At 47.6% G+C, this 19,839-nt stretch overlaps 1 protein-coding gene across 7 annotated transcripts in view; it reads right to left on the bottom strand.

The window, feature by feature from the left end:
- Window positions 1-19,839, bottom strand: part of EFR3B (EFR3 homolog B) — a 121,878-nt gene that overhangs the window by 31,694 nt on the left and 70,345 nt on the right. For 6 of the 7 annotated variants that reach the window (XM_028725271.2, XM_028725266.2, XM_077925366.1 and 3 more), the window contains exons 3-6: window positions 18,228-18,355; window positions 12,635-12,785; window positions 8,592-8,713; window positions 2,013-2,162 (exon numbers count right to left, since the gene is read on the bottom strand). In XM_028725271.2, coding sequence (XP_028581104.1) covers window positions 2,013-2,162; window positions 8,592-8,713; window positions 12,635-12,785; window positions 18,228-18,355 — 551 coding nt within the window. Of the gene's footprint in view, window positions 1-2,012; window positions 2,163-8,591; window positions 8,714-12,634; window positions 12,786-18,227; window positions 18,356-19,839 lie in introns of those variants that run through there. The other variant, XM_028725274.2, reaches the window with a different exon arrangement.

The following is a 19,839-nucleotide window of genomic DNA, read 5'->3' as shown; positions in this document are numbered from 1 at the left end:
TCAGGAACAAAGGAAAAAACATGTCTGCTTCCCTTCGTGTCCAGCAAAACAGCAATATAGCAAAAGCAATATGCAACAGAAGATCCCAGCAAACTGTGCTGGAATGTAAACAGGCATGTGACACACAACAGTCATGCCTGTTCCTTTTAAGGTGGAACGGAGCTATATCCTTACATCCTCCCCTTTTCCGTGTAACCTGTAGTACCCGTGGTTCCACCCAATTGAAACATCTGTACTTAAACCTTACGTTGTTTTCTGTTAACAACCTTAGACAACAGATCTGCAGGAATTTCATTTCCTGGCATGTAGGACACCTGAATAAGCCCCTTCTGAATACAGAAAGCCCCAAAGAGAATAAAACAATAAAATTATCAGTACAAACGCTCTATTCAACCAAACTGAAAATGAATTAAATCAGGCACCGGTATTCTGCACATCTGGGTAGACTTGCCTAAACAAAAAATGTTTTTAGCAGGCACTGAAAAGTTTACTGCGAAGGCGCCTTCCTGATTTCAAGAGGCTGGGAGTTCCAGAGGATAAATGCTGTCACAATAAAAGATTTATTTCCTACATAATGTCCATCGGTATCAGGTGGCACCTGCAGCAGTGCCAGCTCCACAGATCGAAGAAGTCAAGTGGGTGTAGTTGGCGTAAGCTGATCTCGCAAGTAAACTGCCATGTTCCCACCCAGACCCTGCTGAAGTAAACCTAGAGCCACATGGCACCTAGAAAGACATATGTGGGAATGCAGGAAGAAACCAGCCAGCTGCAGACATTTCCCTGCACAAGCCATATGTCGTGGTTCCTCAGAGGAAAGAGGCAGGATCAAACCCAGCATACAGAGACACAACAGATACCCTCCTCTGGGTCATTCTGCGACCCAACTGCACCAGAATGAGGGGATGAATGCAATCCCACCCCAGGCACAGATGTGGAAGGATAACTTCCCACCTCGCCCCCAGCAGAAGCTGATCGGAAAGAGGCAAGACAGAACAGTGACTCACACAGAGATGCAGCGGACCACCTCCATGATGGATGGAGAATTTTGGGCTTAAGGGGACACAGGAAGCTGCCTTGGAGGTAGACAGGCCACTGGCTCACCAAGCCCTCTATTTTCTACTTTGGCAGCAGCTGCCCAAGGTTCTGGGCAGTAGTCTTACCTGGGCATACCTGGTGATGCTGAGGATCACACCTGGGGCCTTTCATGTGCAAAGCACAAGCCACGCCCCCTCTCCTTAAAGGGAGCCTTCAGTTATTTGATAGATGCCTCCGTGAGAGTGCCCAGACATGGCCTTTTAGCACCATTGGGGGCATTCCTGATCTAGCTGTTCTTCTGACAGCATTCCCACTCCCGGATTCCCCAGGGAGGACAGTTACCGTATTTTTCGTTCCATAAGGCGCACCTGACCATAAGGCGCACCTACTTTTTTTGGGGGGGGGGGTTTCAAGAAAAAAAATATTATTTAAAGGGAGCGCTGAGCAGAGCCTGTATGCATCCCAGGCTCTGTTCAGCACTCCCTTTCATGAGCCGCGCGGAGTGTGTGCGCGCGGCGCTTGCAGACTTTGCCCCGAGGTGAAAAGCCCCCAAGAGCCACACACACACACCGCGTGGCTCTTTAAAGGGAGCGCGGCTCTTGGGGGTTTTTGCGGGAGGAGGGGGAAGTGAGAGAGACTCGCTCTGTCCCTTCCCCACCTCCCGCAAAAGCCAGGGATAGCTGCGCGAAGCCTCCGCAGGGCAGCGGGATGAAGGCTCCCCACTGCCCTTTAGAGGCTTTGTGCCACTAAGGCAGAAGGTAAAACAGCCTTCATCCCGCTGCCCTTCGGAGGCTTCGCGGGCTACCCCAGAGCTGCTCAGGAGCTTGTTGGGGCTGGCGGGGGAAGCCTGGGTCCCCCCCCCCAGCCCCAGGGACCATACATTTGCTCCATAAGACTCACAGACATTTCCCCTTAGATTTTAAGAGGGGGAAAGTGTGTCTTATGGGGCGAAAAATACGGTACTTCTCTCTCCTCACCTTTCAGTTTCCTCCGCGTGCTGTAGATTGAAGAGCAGCGAAGGGACAATCTTATCCATGTGCTGAGGGTCCCAAATGTTGGCCTGAAGTTCATCATTTACCGTCTTCCGCACCACGCCTTGCAGACCTTTTATCCCAGACATCCGGATTCTGAAAGAGAGAGAGAGAGAGAGGCTTTTTTTGCTGCCTACCTGGAATTCTGGCCTCCAGCTCAGCCTTTCCCAAAATGGCTCCCAGTACGTTTCCGAGCACAATTCAAAGTGTTGATGCTGACCTTGAAAGCCCTAAACGGCCTCAGTCCTGTATACCTGAAGGAGCATCTCCATCCCATCATCTAGCCCGGACACTGAGGTCCAGCGCCGAGGGCCTTCTGGCAGTTCCCTCCCTGTGAGAAGCCAAGTTACAGGGAACCAGGCAGAGGGCCTTCTTGGTAGTGGCGCCCGCCCTGTGGAACGCCCTTCCCACCAGATGTCAAGGCAATAAACAACTATTTTACTTTTAAAAGACAACTGAAGGTGGCCCTGTTTAGGGAAGTTTTTAATGTCTGACACTGTATTGTTTTTAATATTTTGTTGGAAGCCACCCAGAGTGGCTGGGGAAACCCAGCCAGATGGGCAGGGTAGAAATAAATTATTATTATTATTATTATTATTATTATTATTATTATTAGAGGCGACACCTTCTCATCTGCCCCCAGCTCTTGGCTACATAACTATTTTTAACCTGAGAGTCTTAGGGAATGGAATCACAGAATCACAGAAATGGAAGGAATCTGAGCTAAAACATCCATGGCAGGTGGCCACCCAAGCTCTGCTTAAAAACTGAGGTTGTAAAAAATCCGTTTTCCTTTTTTTACATACGAGATTAATAACTTCTCTGTTGATCACTGCAGATGGTGACAGCAGCCACGAAATTAAAAGACGCCTGCTCCTTGGGAGAAAAGCAATGACAAACCTAGACAGCATCTTAAAAAGCAGAGACATCACCTTGCCAACAAAGGTCCGTATAGTTAAAGCTATGGTTTTTCCAGTAGTGATGTATGGAAGTGAGAGCTGGACCATAAAGAAGGCTGATCACTGAAGAATGGATGCTTTTGAATTCTGGTGCTGGAGGAGACTCTTGAGAGTCCCATGGACTGCAAGAAGATCAAACCTCTCTATTCTGAAGGAAATCAGCCCTGAGTGCTCCCTGGAAGGACAGATCCTGAAGCTGAGGCTCCAAGACTTTGGCCACCTCATGAGAAGAGAAGACTCCGTGGAAAAGACCCTGATGTTGGGAAGGATGGAGGGCCCAAGGAGAAGGGGACGACGGAGGATGAGATGGTGGGACAGTGTTCTCAAAGCTATCAGCATGAGTTTGACCAAACTGCGAGAGGCATTGGAAGACAGGAGGGCCTGGCGTCCTCTGGTCCATGGGGTCACGAAGAGTCGGACATGACTAAACGACTAAACAACAACAACAACAACTTCTCTGTTATTAGATCTCCAGGGAATATGGGGAAGGCTCTTTGGCAGCATCTCACGGATCTTAAATCTCCCAAAGTAAAAGCTGGACCTAGAAGCAGCTGTTGGTTCATTAGAGTGTGGTGCTGATAATGCCACAGTTTGCAGGTTCAATTCCCGCAGAGGACAGCTGCATTTTCCTGCATTGCAGAGGGTTGGACTAGATGATCCTCAGGGTCCCTTCCAACTCTAAAATTCTCTGATCGACAGAGGTTTTTTATGTTCTAATTTGTGGGCTTTGCAAGAGTCATCTGGCTCTTCTTTGGTTGGTATGATAATTTGCTTGAGTCGCCCATCCCTATAGAAGGAAGAAGCTGTTAGAATTCCTGCTCCGTGATTGCAGTCATGGGATTGTTGTCTTTCACATGATGGTATATGTTTTGACTCCACAGAGTGGGAAGTGACGGAGACAGGATGTTTGTCTTACTGTGTTCCGTGAAGTGGGACTATTGTCCTTTGTTCCTTTTCTCTTTGCTGTCTGATGCTAGAGAGAGAGGGAGCCATGTTGCAGTGCTCCGTGTGTGTTTATATGTAAACAAAGTAGATTAGCCAAAATGCTGAGTTGTGAAGACTCTGCGGATCCCTAAGTGTGCTGGTGTCTGTTGGCATCGGTCGCTGTGATGTTCGGGCTGAAGAAAGCTTTTGAAGCTCCTGAACGATCGACCAGGAGGGAGAGAACATGCCAGTTGGGCATGTGTCTCTGCCAGGGTTCTACTCGAGTGTAGGCTGAACTCCTGACAGAAGCTACCACCAAAGAAGAAGAAGACTGGCAAAACAAACTAATAAACTATGCATGACATAGTACACAATTTAAAACCCAAGAAAAAAAGGACATTGTTTTTTAAAAAGTGGAAATGTTTAAGGCATATATTGCAAGCTTTGTGTATAGGTTTCGACATTAGTTGAACTTCTAAAGGTCGCTTGTAACAACATGAATAAGATGTTAAAATGGGACTGTTAAGAATATAAGATTCTATAGATGTGCATGAATAAGTATAAAATAATGGAACCAGGAGGGGGAGGGGAGGCAAGTCAGTTATGATGTATGAATTCTGGAAAGAGATTGGTATAGAAATATCGGGAATTGTGGGTAGGAAGGTGGAAATATCTAAATTAATGGTTCTTATTAGCCTGAGTAGGACCGAGTTAGAAACAAAAGAGTAATGCAAATGCGTTAAATTGATGGTAATTGCATCCAGACAGGTTATAGCGAGTAATTGGAAAAATGCAGAAGAGCTACGGGTGAACCAATGGAGGGAAAAAATGAAAAATATTACAATCTTAGAATATCTAACTGTGAAGATACATAAAATGAAAGGGTTTAAGGTGAGTGAGAAGGAGGATTGGTTTGACAAAACTAATTGAATTATTTGGGCAGGTTTGAACAATTTGGGGCAATTAAAATGTTAAATAAAAATAAACCTTGTGGAGGGAGGAGTGTTAAGGTATATAGAATTGTACATATGATTTGAATATGTTATTATTGATTATGTATACCCAATGTATCAGCTCCTTGTGGGTTTTCACTGTTTGTTTTCACTGGTTGTGTTTTGGTTGTTGGTAAAAATTAATTAATTAATTAATTAAGAAAAAATTAGATGTATGAATTAAATTTGTGATTATGAACTTTTTTGTTTTCTTTTTCATGTTATTATAAAAGTAAGAAATTGTATTGTTCTTTTTTTTAAAAAAAGATAATTTGCTTAAGTCATAAGCACTTCCTTATCTCTTCCACAGCCCTGGGACTGCAAAACCAGTCTAACAGCTGCAACAGTAATATTCCTCTTGAAAATATCAGTAATATTAATATCAGTAATGTCAGAAGTGGGATAGCCATCTGTCACGGATGCTTTAGCAGAGATTCCTGCATTGTGGGGGGTTGGACTAGATGACCCTTGGGTCCCTTCCAACTCTTAAGATTCTCTGGTTCTATAATAGAAATAGTCATAGTAATAGTAATTTATTATTTTTACCCCACCCATCTGGCTGGGTTTCCCCAGCCACTCTGGGCGGCTTCCAACAAAGATTAAAAAATACATTAAAATGCCACACATTAAAAGCTTCCCTAAACAGGGCTGCCTTCAGATGTCTTCTAAAAGTTTGGTAGTTGTTGTTCTCTTTGACATCTGGTGGGAGGGCGTTCCACAGGGCGGGTGCCACTACCGAGAAGGCCCTCTGCCTGGTTCCCTATAACTTGGCTTCTCGCAATGAGGGAACCTCTAGAAGGCTCTCAGCGCTGGACCTCAGTGTCCAGGTAGAATGATAGGGATGGAGACGCTCCTTCAGATATACTGAACCGAGGCCGTTTAGGGCTTTAAAGGTCAGTACCAACACTTTGAATTGTGCTCGGAAACATACTGGGAGCAAATGTAGGTCTTTCAGGACCGGTGTTATATGGTCTCCGCAGCCGCTCCCAGTCACCAGTCTAGCTGTCCCGTTCTGGATTAGTTGTAGTTTCCGGGTCACCTTCAAAGGTAGCTCCACATGGAGCGCATTGCAGTAGTCCAAGCAAGAGATAACTAGAGCATGCACCACTCTGGTGTGACAGTCTGTGGACAGGGAGGGTCTCATCCTGCGTACCAGATGGAGCAAGGCTATTTTCTGCTGGGAACAAGATGGAACAAGGCTATTTTCTGCTGGTGCAGAGGGGAGGACCCAAACCAATGGATTTAAATTACGAAAACAGAAATTCCGACTCAACATCAGGAAGAACTTTCTGGTGGTAAGAGCTTTTTGACAGTGGAATGGGCTCCCTCGGAAGAGGGCAGACCCTTTGTCGCTGGAGGTTTTTAAGCAGAGGTTGCACGGCCATCTGCAAGGGATTCTTCAGCTGTGTTTCAAGCGGGTGGACTAGATGAGCCCTGGGTTCCCTTCCAGCGCTACAATTCTATGCAGCAAAGACCCACAGGAGGAGGCGTGGCCTCTGTCATCTTGAGGAAGCCAGCTTGAGTCCTTCCTTCCCTCTGGTTCTATTTTTTGCTGGAAGAGAAGATCTGTGCCAAACCAGTTTTGGGTGTGAGTGTCCCTTTTGGACTCCTTGAAGGTGAACCTACCCCTGGCAGGAGATTGCAGCCTCGTTTGGCATGAGCATTTAAAGAGCACCTTCCTTTCCCTTTCGACGGGGGCGACTCCTTCCTCCCCGAAGGATTAATTACAAGGAGCAGAGCCAGATGAATGTTGCTTCCCACGAACCGAGCTTCTCTCCACTCCTGGCGCTTTCGAAAAAACCCCAGCAGGGGCTTCCTCTCCCCACCCACCCCTCTATTCTGCCACCCAAGGAGCGCTTCTGTCTTGGATCCGATTCAGGCAGTGCTCCCCGCAACTCTGCACACAATCTCCACCTATAATTAGCCTGCCAAAGATGCCTTTTCAATGCCTTGTCCCTCCTTAACAAAAGCTGGGTGCCACTTTTCAGAGGGATAATGAATAGTTGAGGTCAGGGCGCGGGAGTCGGATCAGAACAAGGTGCCTCCAGGGAGGCCTCTAAGAACAATTGTTGACTAACAGCCTCAAAACTAGCATGTCTTTTGTTTCCTGCTACGGTTCCTCTTGGATTTGTGGGTCTGCACAGCACCATGGCCTGTTTGCGCCCAATTAAATCCCCTTGGCAGTAGGTGTTGGTTCAGCTTAATGCAGCGGCGGTAGAGGCCCTTGGGGGCAGGGGGATTTCCGGGGGGCGCTAAGAGGTAAGGTTGCCTCTGTATATTACGCGCTTTACATGGGACTACCTTTGAAGGTGACCCGGAAACTGCAATTAATGCAGAATGTGGCAGCTAGACTAGTGACTGGGAGCGGCCCCCGGGACCACATATCACCGGTCCTGAGAGATCTGCATTGGCTCCCAGTACGTTTCCAAGCACAGTTCAAAGTATTGGTGCTGACCTATAAAGCCCTAAACGGCCTCGGTCCTGTATACCTGAAGGAGCGTCTCCACCCCCATCATTCAGCCCGGACGCTGAGGTCCAGCGCTGAGGGCCTTCTGGCGGTTCCCTCCCTGCGAGAAGCAAAGCTACAGGGAACCAGGCAGAGGGCCTTCTTGGTGGTGGCACCAGCCCTGTGGAACGCCCTCCCATCAGATGTCAAAGAGATAAACAACTACCTGACATTTAGAAAACATCTGAAGGCAGCCCTGTTCAGGGAAGTTTTTAATGTGTGACATTCTAATGTACTTTTAATCTTTGTTGGAAGCCGCCCAGAGTGGCTGGGGAAACCCAGCCAGATGGGCGGGGTACAAATAAATTATTATTATTTATTGCTTGAAGATGGCTCTCCTATCTCCTCTCAGTCTCCTCTTTCCCAGGCTAAACATACCCAGCTCCTTCAACCGCTCCTCACAAGGCTTGGTTTCCAGACCCTTGATCATCTTGGTTGCCTTCCACTGCCTATATTCCAGCTTGTCAATGTCCTTCTTAAATTGTGGTGCCCAGAACTGGACACAGTATTCCAAGTGTGGTCTGACCAAGGCAGAATAGAATGGCAAACCAAGTCTTATGAGGAACGGTTGACGGAACTGTGTAAGTTTAACCTGGAAAAAAGGAGACTGAGAAGAGATAGGATGGCCATCTTCAAGCATCTCAAAGGCTGTCACATGGAAGAGGGAACAAGCTTGTTTTCTCCTGATCTGGAGGGTAGGACTCGAACCAATGGCTTCAAGTTATAAGGAAGGAGATTCCGATTAAACACCAGAAAGAACTTTCTGACGGTAAGAGCTGTTTGACAGTGGATCGGTCTCCCTCAGGAGGTTGTGGACACTCCTTCCTTAGAGGTTCTTAAGCAGAGGTTGGCTGGCCATCTGTCATGGATGCTTTAGTTAAGATTCCTGCATTGAGGGGAATTGGACTAGATGACTCTAACTCTACAAATTTATGATTTGAGGACCTTGGCGACCAGGCTTCAAATCCAGACTAGGCCATTGAGGCTCACTAGGTAAGAACCTGACAGCCAGTTGTAGGGATAAAATGGGGAGTTGGTGAATCATGTGACCACCTTGAGCTTTTTGGAGGAAAAGGTGAGATAAAAATGGAGTGGATGGATGGATAGATAGATGGATGGATAGATAAATCCAGCTCGTACTCACTTTGTCCGGGTGTCCATGTCATCGTGGCTGGAATGACACATTTCGCTGAAGCGAGAGACGAAGAAGTCGTAGCTCCTGTGATACGAAGGGGTGTCCTCCTCAATGTTTGCAAATTTCACAAACTGCAGGTGGGGAAACAGGGAGCAGGGTGGCAGAGAAAGGGGTGGGAGACATGGATTTAAAAAATGCAGTGCTCTTGCCCAATTCTCACTCTGTGGGGAAATACGGACGATCTTCCTTTCCACATGGAGTGGAGTTTATGTGAGCTGGATTCGCAAAGCTTTGGAGAGCTGGAAAAATTCAAGAGTATGTGGCAGCTCTGAGGAAGGAGGAACATTTAGGGGAGCCTTCCATAGAATCACAGCATTGTAGAGTTTGGAGGGAACCCAAAGGCCATCTAGTCCAATTCCCTGCAGTGCACCCCTCACCCTTGCCCAACTGCTGCCTGTTGAGCCTTACTGGGTTCTGTGTGGCAGCATGCCTTCCAGAACATGATGGTGGTGCACAAAACTGTGGGATGTATCTTCACTGTAGCAGTCAAATACAACATTTCCTGTTTGTCCAGAGTGGACACACAGGGGGATGTTGCTCCAGCGAGGAGGACTTCCTGTGACACCTGGTCTGGAGCATCCTCCCTCCACGTGTGAACAGGTAGATAATAATAATACTATTTTTTTATTTATGCCCCGCCCTTCCCGGTTCAGAAGACCGGGCTCAGGGCGGCTAACAACAAATTTAAAACACTTAATCAATGCAACAAAAAACAGCATAAAATAAAGTTTAAAACATGAATAACAATAAATTTAGAAAACAAAAATCAATTTAGGGGGGAAATCCATCCAATAAACATTAGATGATCCCCAGAGCCAGCTGGCTAAGTTAGTCCTACTTGGGCCAGCGAGGAGACCAGGGGAGAATTAGCTGTGGGATCCCAGAGCGGGTGATCTTCATAAAAAAGGGGAGGGGGGGAAGGAAGGGGAATAAAAGATCAGGCTAAGTTCAAATTGAAAGCCAGGCGGAATAGCTCTGTCTTACAGGCCCTGCGGAAGGAGGTTAAATCCTGCAGGGCCCTGGTCTCCTGGGACAGAGCATTCCACCAGGTTGGAGCCATCACTGAGAAGGCCCTGGCCCTGGTGGAGGATAGTCTGACTTCCTTAGGGCCTGGGACCTCTAAACTATGATTATTCATGGACCTTAAGGTCCTCTGGGGGGCAGACCAGGAGAGGCAGTTCCATAAATAGGAGATGGGTGTGACCCTGGCAGACTCTATAAAAGGGCCAGTCATGCACCATCTCTCTCTCTTGCCTCTCCGTCTTCCTGATGTCCTTTTGCTGTCTGCTGGTCCTCAGCCAGCAGCACATGGGCTCAGTCCCCATATGAGATGAACCCACACTCTCTTCTGTAACTACAAGCTAAAGCCTGCCTTCAGGATCACACTGTGAACTGAATGCAAGTAATCTTATTACTTTTAAAAGAAGACTCTTGTGTCATTATAGTTTTAAAGAGGGAATGAAAGGGGAATTTACCGTATTTTTCGCTCCATTGGACGCACCGGACCATAGGACGCACCAGACCATAGGAGGGGGAGAACAGGGGAAAAATTTTTTTTCTTGTTCTTCCCCTCTAAAACAAGGTGCGTTCAAGGTACATTCACCAGAGCTTGTGGGGCTGGCGGTGGGGGGAAGCGCTGCTTTCCCCCACCGCCAGCCTCAAAGATCTCTGAAGCCTTTGGAGCGCAGCGCCCCGCTGCCCTGCAGAGGTTTGCGCGCAGCCGTCCCCAAGCTAGAGCAGTGAGACGGAGCCCTCCGTTTAGCTGTTCTGGCTTGGGAACAGCCTTGCTAGCTTCTGCAGGACAGCGGGGTGAAGGCACCCCGCTGCCCTGCAGAGGTTTGCGCGCAGCCGTCCCCAAGCTAGAGCAGCGAGACGGAGCCCTCCGTCTCGCTGTTCTGGCTTGGGAACAGCCTTGCTAGCTTCTGCAGGACAGCGGGGTGAAGGCACCCGCTGCCCTGCAGAGGTTTGTGCGCAGCCGTCCCCAAGCTAGAGCAGCGAGACGGAGCCCTCCGTCTCGCTGTTCTGGTTTGGGAACAGCCTTGCTAGCCTCTGCAGGACAGCGGGGTGCCTTCACCCCGCTGCCCTGCAGAGGTTTGCGCGCAGCCGTCCCCAAGCTAGAGCAGCGAGACGGAGCCCTCCGTCTCGCTGTTCTGGCTTGGGAACAGCCTTGCTAGCCTCTGCAGGACAGCGGGGTGAAGGCACCCGCTGCCCTGGAGAGGTTTGCGCGCAGCCGTCCCCAAGCTAGAGCAGCGAGACGGAGCACTCCGCAGTGCTCCGTCTTCCTGTTCTGCCTTTGGGCTTAGCGGCGCATCCTGCATTCGCTCTATAGGACGCACACACATTTCCCCTTAATTTTTGGACAGCCACATCTAAGCAAGAATGCTTTCAGCAGGTGGCTTTTAGCAGGATTACATTGAAGGCACCTGCTTGATATCAATATGCTTGAGTCTTACTCTCCAGAGCAGGAGAAAACAAGCTTGTTCCATCTTCCATGGGACAGCCCTTGAGCTATTTGAAGATGACTCTCATATCTCCTCTCTGTCTCCACTTTTTCAGGCTAAACATGTCCAACTCCTTCAACCGTTCCTCATCAGGCTTGGTTTCCAGACCCTTGATCATCTTGGCTGCCCTCCTCTGCCCATGTCCCAGCTTGTTGACATTCTTCTTAAATTGTGACACCCAGAACTGGACACAGTATTCTGCCTTCCAAGTGACAGGGGGTCAGACTTGATGACCCTTGGGGATCCCACCCAACTCTACAGGTCTAAGCGGTTTATAAATTTTAAGAAATGAATAAAGTTTGGGCCCAGGGACTCTCTGCTCCACTGCTCAGCTGCTTAGCCACCTGCCAAGCCATGTCTCTGAGGAGGAGGGAATAATAATAATAATAATAATAATAATAATAATAATAATAATAAATTTTATTTATACCCCACCCTCCCCAGCCAAGACCGGGCTCAGGGTGGCTAACACCAGGTAAAAACAATTGATTAAAATACAACTTAAAAACAAGATTAAGTACAACATTAAAATACAGCCTCATTTCAGTAGAAACTCAAATCAAAAACTTTTTGGGGATGAAAACGTCAAATCTTCACCAAGGCCAGCTATCCAGACTGGTCATACGTGGGCCAGAAAAAAGCCAGGGAAGTCCCCAAGTAGGAGTTCCATCACAGGAAAAAGGAAAGAGGAAAGAGGGGAAAGGGATCAAGTTGATTCCAAGCCAAAGGCCAGGCGGAACAATTCTGTCTTACAGGCCCTGCGGAAAGAAATCAGATCCCGCAGGGCCCTGGTCTCATGAGACAGAGCATTCCACCAGGCCGGGGCCAGTGTTGAAAAGGCCCTGGCCAAGTCAATAGGAATATAGCAAGGCAAGTCAATAGGAATATAGCATCTAGATCAAGGGAAGTAATAGTGCCACTGTATTCTGCTCTGGTCAGACCTCACCTGGAGTACTGTGTCCAGTTCTGGGCACCACAGTTCAAGAAGGACACTGACAAACTGGAACGTGTCCAGAGGAGGGCAACCAAAATGGTCAAAGGCCTGGAAATGATGTCTTATGAGGAACAGCTAAGGGAGCTGGGCATGTTCAGCCTGGAGAAGAGGAGGTTAAGGGGTGATATGATAGCCATGTTCAAATATATAAAAGGATGTCATATAGAGGAGGGAGAAAGGTTGTTTTCTGCTGCTCCAGAGAAGCGGACACGGAGCAATGGATCCAAACTACAAGAAAGAAGATTCCACCTAAACATTAGGAAGAACTTCCTGGCAGTAAGAGCTGTTCGACAGTGGAATTTGCTGCCAAGGAGTGTGGTGGAGTCTCCTTCTTTGGAGGTCTTTAAGCAGAGGCTTGACAACCATATGTCAGGAGTGCTCTGATGGTGATTCCTGCTTGGCAGGGGGTTGGACTCGATGGCCCTTGTGGTCTCTTCCAACTCTATGATTCTAAGTCTGCTACCTGCACCTCTTCCTCAGAATCTCACAACGCTTACTGAGTTTGTGCCAAGGATCTGCAGGTCTGGCTTCTCTGACTCCAGCAGCTTGGCCACCATCTTCAGGAAGCTCTCCACGAAAAGATTGATGCTCTGGCAGTGACAGGCCATCAGGAGCTGGTCCAGGGCTTCCATCGCGATGCAGACGTACCTGGAGTGGCAGGTGGAGAAAGAGAAAGCAAAACCACCTTTAGAATGACTCCATCCCTTACTGGGTTAGAAGGAGAACAAGGGAAGGTAACACTCAATGTCACCAAAGGGTACAAAGGAATGCAGGAAGCTGATTTTTATCCAGTCACAGGATCACGGAATTGTAGAGTCACCTAGTCCAGGGACGTCCAACTTCCAAGAGACTGCAATCTACTCACACGATTAAAATCTGGCAGTGATCTACCCCTTTTATTTTGGGGGGGGGGGTGTTCAGGTCAGAGTTGTTTTTTTAGGGAGGAGATATTCGTTAATTTAGCAGCTTAGGTCAAATAAATAAAAAAGGCACTCACAAAGAGATTGCTAATGAGACAGTCAGCCTCGTTGCGAAAACTCCAACTTCCACTCTAGCGATCTAGAGGGCGGGGCAGGGGGAGGAGCTGGATGGAGAAGCCAGCAATCTACCATGATCTACCGAAACCTTCTGGGGATCGACCAGTTGATCCCGATTGACCTGTTGGACATCCCTGATCTAGTCCAACCCTCTGCAATGCAGGCTGTCACACAGAAGATGATGAAGCGATGATTCTTCAACATCAACTTCGTTGGACTGGTCATGTTTTGCAGATGCCGGATTATCATCTTCCAAAGCAACTACTTTATTCCGAACTTAAAAATGGAAAGCATAATGCCACTGGTCAACAAACACTGGCCTGCGAGCGCTCCAGTTGGAGAACAGCCTTTACCAAAGGTGTCATGGGCTTTGAAGACACTAGAACTCAGGACACAAGGGAGAAACATGCTAGGAGGAAGGCACGCTTGGCAAACCCTCAACGTGATCAACTCCCACCCGGAAACCACTGTGGAAGGACGTGTGGATCCAGAATTGGCCTCCACAGTCACTTACGGACTCACTGTTAAGACCGTGTTTATGGAAGACAATCTTACTAGGCTAAGAGGGATTGCCAAAGAAGAAGAAGAAGAAGAAGGGGAAGGAGGAGGAAGAAGATGATGTTGAAGAAGATGATGATGAAGAAGATGATAATGAAGAGGAAGAAGAAGATGATGAAGAAGAAGAAGAGAAGGAGGAGGAGGAGGAGGAAGAAGAAGAAGATGATGATGATGAAGAAGAACACCGGCTGTCACATGGAAGATGGAGCAAGCTTGCTTTCTGCTGCTTCAGAAGGGAAGACCAGAACCAATGTTCAAATAACAAGGAAGGAGATTCCAACTAAACCTTTGTTTGACAGGGGAACGGACTCCCTCAGAAGGTGGTGGGCTCTCCTTCGTGGGAGGCTGGGTGGTCACCTGCCAAGGATTCTTGAGCTGTGATTCCTGCATTGCAGGGGGTTGGACTAGATGACCCTTGGGGTCCCTTCCAATGCTGCAATTCTATGATTCTATGACTCTGTTGTTAGAATTCTAAGGTCTCAAATATAAATTAAATGTTCATCAATGTACAAGGCAAACACATATATAAACCATGTGTCTGAAATAGTATAGGAGAGCAATCCTGAAGGCATTTCAACTCTCCCAGTGACCTCAAATATTCCTCTGCAGGAAGGGAGGCAAATTTGGAAAGCCTTCCCATTGTCCTTTTGTTTGCAAATCCTGTCTTAAGGGCATCTTTGTGTATGAATAGGGTGAGCCTGTGACCTGGACTCAGGAACTAAAGTATTAACCATCACCAAAGAATGGCCAGGCTGCCCAGGTAATGCAATCAGTGACCACTATCAGGTATCCTGGCAGGTAGGATTTCTGCTGTAGACCGCCTCCTTCTGTGTTGTATGTATGATGTTTTGGGGGGTGGTCTTGAGCTTACAGGGGGGGCAGTTTTAAAAGTCTATATAAGGGCTTGCGCACCATTGTTCTGGGTTCCTCCTTCCTGCTGCGTGTGGTGAGTGAGGACCCTGTTGCAACAGTTTAATAAAGAACAGGCTTACTAGCTGCTTTGCTTCTCAATATTCTCTGGCTGGCCTCTGTTATTTTCTCCTACCGATAGAGAACCCACTTAAGGACTCTATATGGGCTCTCGGATACCCCATAAGGGAAAAGGAGCAGGTTTTTTCCCCTTATAACAACTCCCTACATTCTTCTCCCAGTTCTAGTCCAGCAGCAGAACCCTTCTCAATCCCTTTTCGTTGCTCCATCACAGATTTCTGGGCTCAGAGCTGGCCGACGTGTCTTCTGAGCTCACCTGTTCCAGAATCTGAGCCCAGGATTTCCCCTGGGACCTGCCTGGGAGGTAAACATCAAAAGCAAGGCGTGGAGAAAGAGAGTTAATGAGGACATCCTGCTCCGTTAAAACACACACACACCAAATAAAAAATAAATCCGCTCAATAAGGCCACGGCAGACACAGGTTTTGCTCCCCAGGCACCGCAATTGACGTCAAGCAAAGACTTGAAGACGTCGGTGTCTCTCCAGGGCTCAGCCAGCCCAAAAGGCAAAAATAAATCACCTGTCAGTGGAAGACAAACAGGCCTGGACTGTTTGCAAAGGCAATGTTTTTGCAGTGGATATTTAAGCCCACTTATTCAATCATTTCAGAACTCGAGTCTCTCTCTTTGTCAGACATAGGCCCATCAAGCCTGGACTACCCAATTAGGGTTGTCATATTTCAAAAAGTGAAAATCCGGACACAAGTTGTTGAGGGTGGTTTTGTTTTTGTTGGGTTTTTTTTGCAAAATCTCCCCCCAAAAATAACAGTTTTTGAGCTATTTTTATGGCAATTCTCCAGAAATCAACACTATCGACAGGGGTTGCAATACATCCGGGTTTTGCAGGAAATTTTCAGCGATTTTTGGAAATTCCGCCCAGACGCAATTTCCGATAGACGGATCCCAGATATGTCTGGGAAATCCCAGGCGTATGACAGCCCTACAACAGTGAGGCTTCAGTTTCAAGACCTGTCCAGGGTCATATTTTGTTGCACAGACGTAGAATCCCCTCCTATAACCCTCCCCAGGTTTTGATATCTTCCGAGGTGGCCCTTCTCTCAGTCCTGCCCCCTGCCCAGGCACGTTTGCTGGGGATGTGGGAGAGGGCCTTCTCGGTGGCGGCTCCCAGACAACTTTGGAACTCCCTGCCTAGAGAAACGATTATCTGTATTTTTTTAATAAATCATGTGTGTATGTGTATGTGTTTAATTGTTTTTAATTATTGTTTTTCTTTCTATGTTTTCAGCTGTTCTTATTTCATCTGTAAGCCACCTTGAGTCCCTACCAGGGGGAAAATGTTATTTTTATTTTAGTTTATTTGTTAGATTTACATACCTCACTTCACCCTTAAGATTGCTTCTGGCGAACCAGAGCAGTGCACGGAAACGCAGTTTACCTTCCTGCCGGAGTGGTACCTATTGATCTACTTGCACTTTGACGTGCTTTTGAACTGCTAGGTTGGCAGGAGCAGGGACCGAGCAACGGGAGCTCACCCCGTCATGGGGATTCGAACCGCCGACCTTCTGATCGGCAAGTCCTAGGCTCTGTGGTTTAACCCACAGCACCACCCGCGTCCCAACAAGATACGGGATAAAAACAAGTAAATAATTAAAAGCTAGGCTATAAATAAATAATAATAATCAGGGCTTTTTTCCCCATCTGGAACTCACCAGAAATCAGTACTGGCACCTCTCAGGTGGGCGCCATTGCCAGAATAAGAGAACAAGGAAGGTGTTAATGGTGTTTCTTTTATAGAAAAATAGCAGTACAGTCTTACTTTGGATCCCGAATGCCCTGGAACTCAGATGTTTTGCCTCCCAAACCCGGAAGTGACTGTTCCGGCTCACAAATGTTCTTTTGGAACCCGAACGTCTGACTGGGCTTCTGATTGGCTGCAGGAGGTTCCTGCAGCCAATCAGAAGCCGCGCTTTGGTTTCCGAATGTTTTGGAAGTCGAATGGGCTTCTGGAACGGATTCCCTTCGACTTCCAAGGTACGACTGTAATAATATTCATAAAATAATAATAACTCAGTAGTAGGGCACATGTCTTGAATGCAGAAGGCTCCAGTTAGAGCTTCTGGTATTGACCATTTACAGGATCAGGTAAATAAAGCGAAAGATCCTCCTCTGCCCAAAAATGCCAGACTGTCACTGCCAGATGAAGCAGACTATATTGAGCTAGACAGCCAAGGGTTTTGATCTCAGATAAAGGAGTTTCACGAGTTCCGCTGAAATCCACCATTTCAACGGTGTGTGGAGATCAAAGCCGAGAGTCCCATTCTCTGGAGGGAATTAACCAGTGCCTCCAAGTCAACCCAACATCTGAAATCGGAGGAGGCGGCATGTGCCCTCCAGCACCCGCCACAGCCTTTGCTGCCAACATCAAACTCTTCTCCATCAAAGGCTCCATTGCGAGCAAAACCTCATTAGCCGTCCCTTGAACGCAGAACCTCAGACAATCCCTTTGAAGGGATTGTCATTTCTGATGAAAGCGGACGTCTTTGCAGCTTTGAAACGTCTCCCATTTTCCATGCTTCTGAGTGACGCTTCCGCGCCCCTCTTTCTCTCCAACATCTCCCCCCCCCCAAAAAAAACCCACTTTTTTTCTCCAGCAGATGAAAGCAAAACACAACAGGCAAACAGGAGCAGGAAGCGCAAAGAGACAGTTGTGCGTCCTGGTTGTGTCGCCAAGATGGGGGGAATAAACCAAAAACCCACCCCAGAAGTATTTGAAGGCCCTGTTTCATCTGGAGTCGACCCGATACCTCGGAATCAGAGCGGCAATTTATTATTGGCAACATCACCGCCCCCAGAAGACTCACAGCACCATCTCTCCGGCAAACACCACCTACTAAGTGGAGCAGCCGCTCCAGCGAAGCGAAAAGGCAGGTGTGAGCAGAAAGAGGATGGATATAGAAATGACTCAGGCGGCTCAGCAAAAATAGAATTTGAAAAATGAAGCGGAATGGTGGAATCTTCTGTTTCTTTAGAAAAGAGGCGGCAGAGGCAGAATTCTTTAGCGCCAAAGAGATATTTATAATATTATTCATAGAGAAAGGGGGCAGGGAAAAGCTTTGGTCCTTTTCTCGTGACGCTAGGAATTGCGGAGAAACGGATGGGGGAAAGCTTTACGGCGTCTCTCAAAATGCTAAATTTGTGGACCTCGTTTGAAAATTCGGGGCAGATAAAAGACAGGAGGAGAAGCCATCTATGGCTCAACTTTGCTTCCACTTTTAAAATGCTGTGTAGCTGGGGAAACCCAGGCAGATGAGCAGGGTAAAAAAATTATTATTATTATTATTATTATTATTATTATTATTATTATTATTATTATCATTATTATTCCGCACGTGGGCAACAACTTTTTGTATAGGCTAGAAAGGGTCCCTGGTTTTAAAAGCTTTTCTCATCCCACTGCAGGGCTGTAGAATCATGGAACTGTGGGGTTGGAAGGGCCCTCCCCAGGTCATCCAGCCCAACCCGCTGAATACGCGGGTCTCCCTTACCCGTATCGGTGCCTGCTCACATCTCGGATCAGTTTTTCTGACAGGTAAGCGCCGATGCGGTCGAGCTTCTCGGGAGCAGAAAGGGCGTAGAAAGTCAGCTTCTCCATGTTGGTTTTCACCAGCCCATCCTGGAAAAAAAGGGAACATGTGTTAGGACTCAAGTCTGCACGGCCGTCTTGAGGGATGTGAGACAAGGACCTCTGCTCAAAGGAGCGATCTAGGGGAGATCTAGGGAGAAACCGAGGAGCCACTGGCAGGTCACGTGGTACAGCCCAGCCCCTATAAAAGCTCTCTGCTTCAGACTTTTGTAAATTTGGGGGCAAACTTTGATTGGTAGAACTGGCACCATTACTGGTGCCCTAAACCCCCAATTGTAAGAACTCAATCTCTTAGTGCAGCAGCACTTAACCTTTGGAACTCCCTGCCTATTGAGATCAGGCAGGTGCCTCTATAGCACACTCTTCTGCTACTGCCCCAAAACATTATAGTTTAGAGAAGCCTACCCAGATGTTTATGGGACGCGGGTGACGCTGTGGGTTAAACCACAGAGCCTAGGACTCGCCGATCAGAAGGTCGGCGGTTCGAATCCCCGCGACGGGGTGAGCTCCCGTTGCTCGGTCCCTGCTCCTGCCAACCTAGCAGTTTGAAAGCACATCAAAGTGCAAGTAGATAAATAGGTACCACTCCAGCAGGAAGGTAAACGGTGTTTCCGTGTGCTGCTGTGGTCCGCCAGAAGCGGCTTAGCCAAGCTGGCCACATGACCCAGAAGCTGTACGCCGGCTCCCTTGGCCAGTAAAGCGAGATGAGTGCTGCAACCCCAGAGTCGGCCACGACTGGACCTAATGGTCAGGGGTCCCTTCACCTTTACTCCAAGAAGACTTGCTCAAGGCGGCTGAGAATGGGTTTGGAGACTCCTTTCTCAGGCACCCCAGAAAGGGCAGACAGGCTAAAAAACTTTACATTGGTCATAAAAGAAATGTGTGATCTCGTTCTCTTATTAATTATCAATATGATAATATTGGTACCCGTTGAAATTTTTATAAACCTAATGACTAATGTCTGTAATATAAGCACTGCTGAACTGAACATACCCTCTAAATGTTAATATTGTATCTGTAACGCAACATGACGAATGCCAAACAACAACTTTGTCATATTTGCAGAATGTCTGCTTACAAAAGCACACAAACACGACTGCACAGAATGTGCTGAGGCGGCCCCATCAGACGGTCAAAGCGCAGAAGCAAATCTTCCTACAGTCAGAAATAATCAGAAATGCTTGGTTCATGGCACAAGTTTTCAAGCTGTCAGTCATAACTAGTCATGCACTGAAGACTATATAGAATCATAGAATCATAGAGTTGGAATAGACCACAAGGGCCATCGAGTCCAACCCCCTGCCAAGCAGGAAACACCATCAGAGCACTCCTGACATATGGTTGTCAAGCCTCTGCTTAAAGACCTCCAAAGAAGGAGACTCCACCACACTCCTTGGCAGCAAATTCCACTGTCGAACAGCTCTTACTGTCAGGAAGTTCTTCCTAATGTTTAGGTGGAATCTTCTTTCTTGTAGTTTGGATCCATTGCTCCGTGTCCGCTTCTCTGGAGCAGC

Source organism: Podarcis muralis, chromosome 3, assembly GCF_964188315.1.
Source record: "Podarcis muralis chromosome 3, rPodMur119.hap1.1, whole genome shotgun sequence".
Taxonomy (NCBI): Eukaryota; Metazoa; Chordata; class Lepidosauria; order Squamata; family Lacertidae; genus Podarcis; species Podarcis muralis.
The sequence above is the reverse complement of the archived record's forward strand: the minus strand, read 5'-3'. Positions and strand labels throughout refer to the sequence as shown.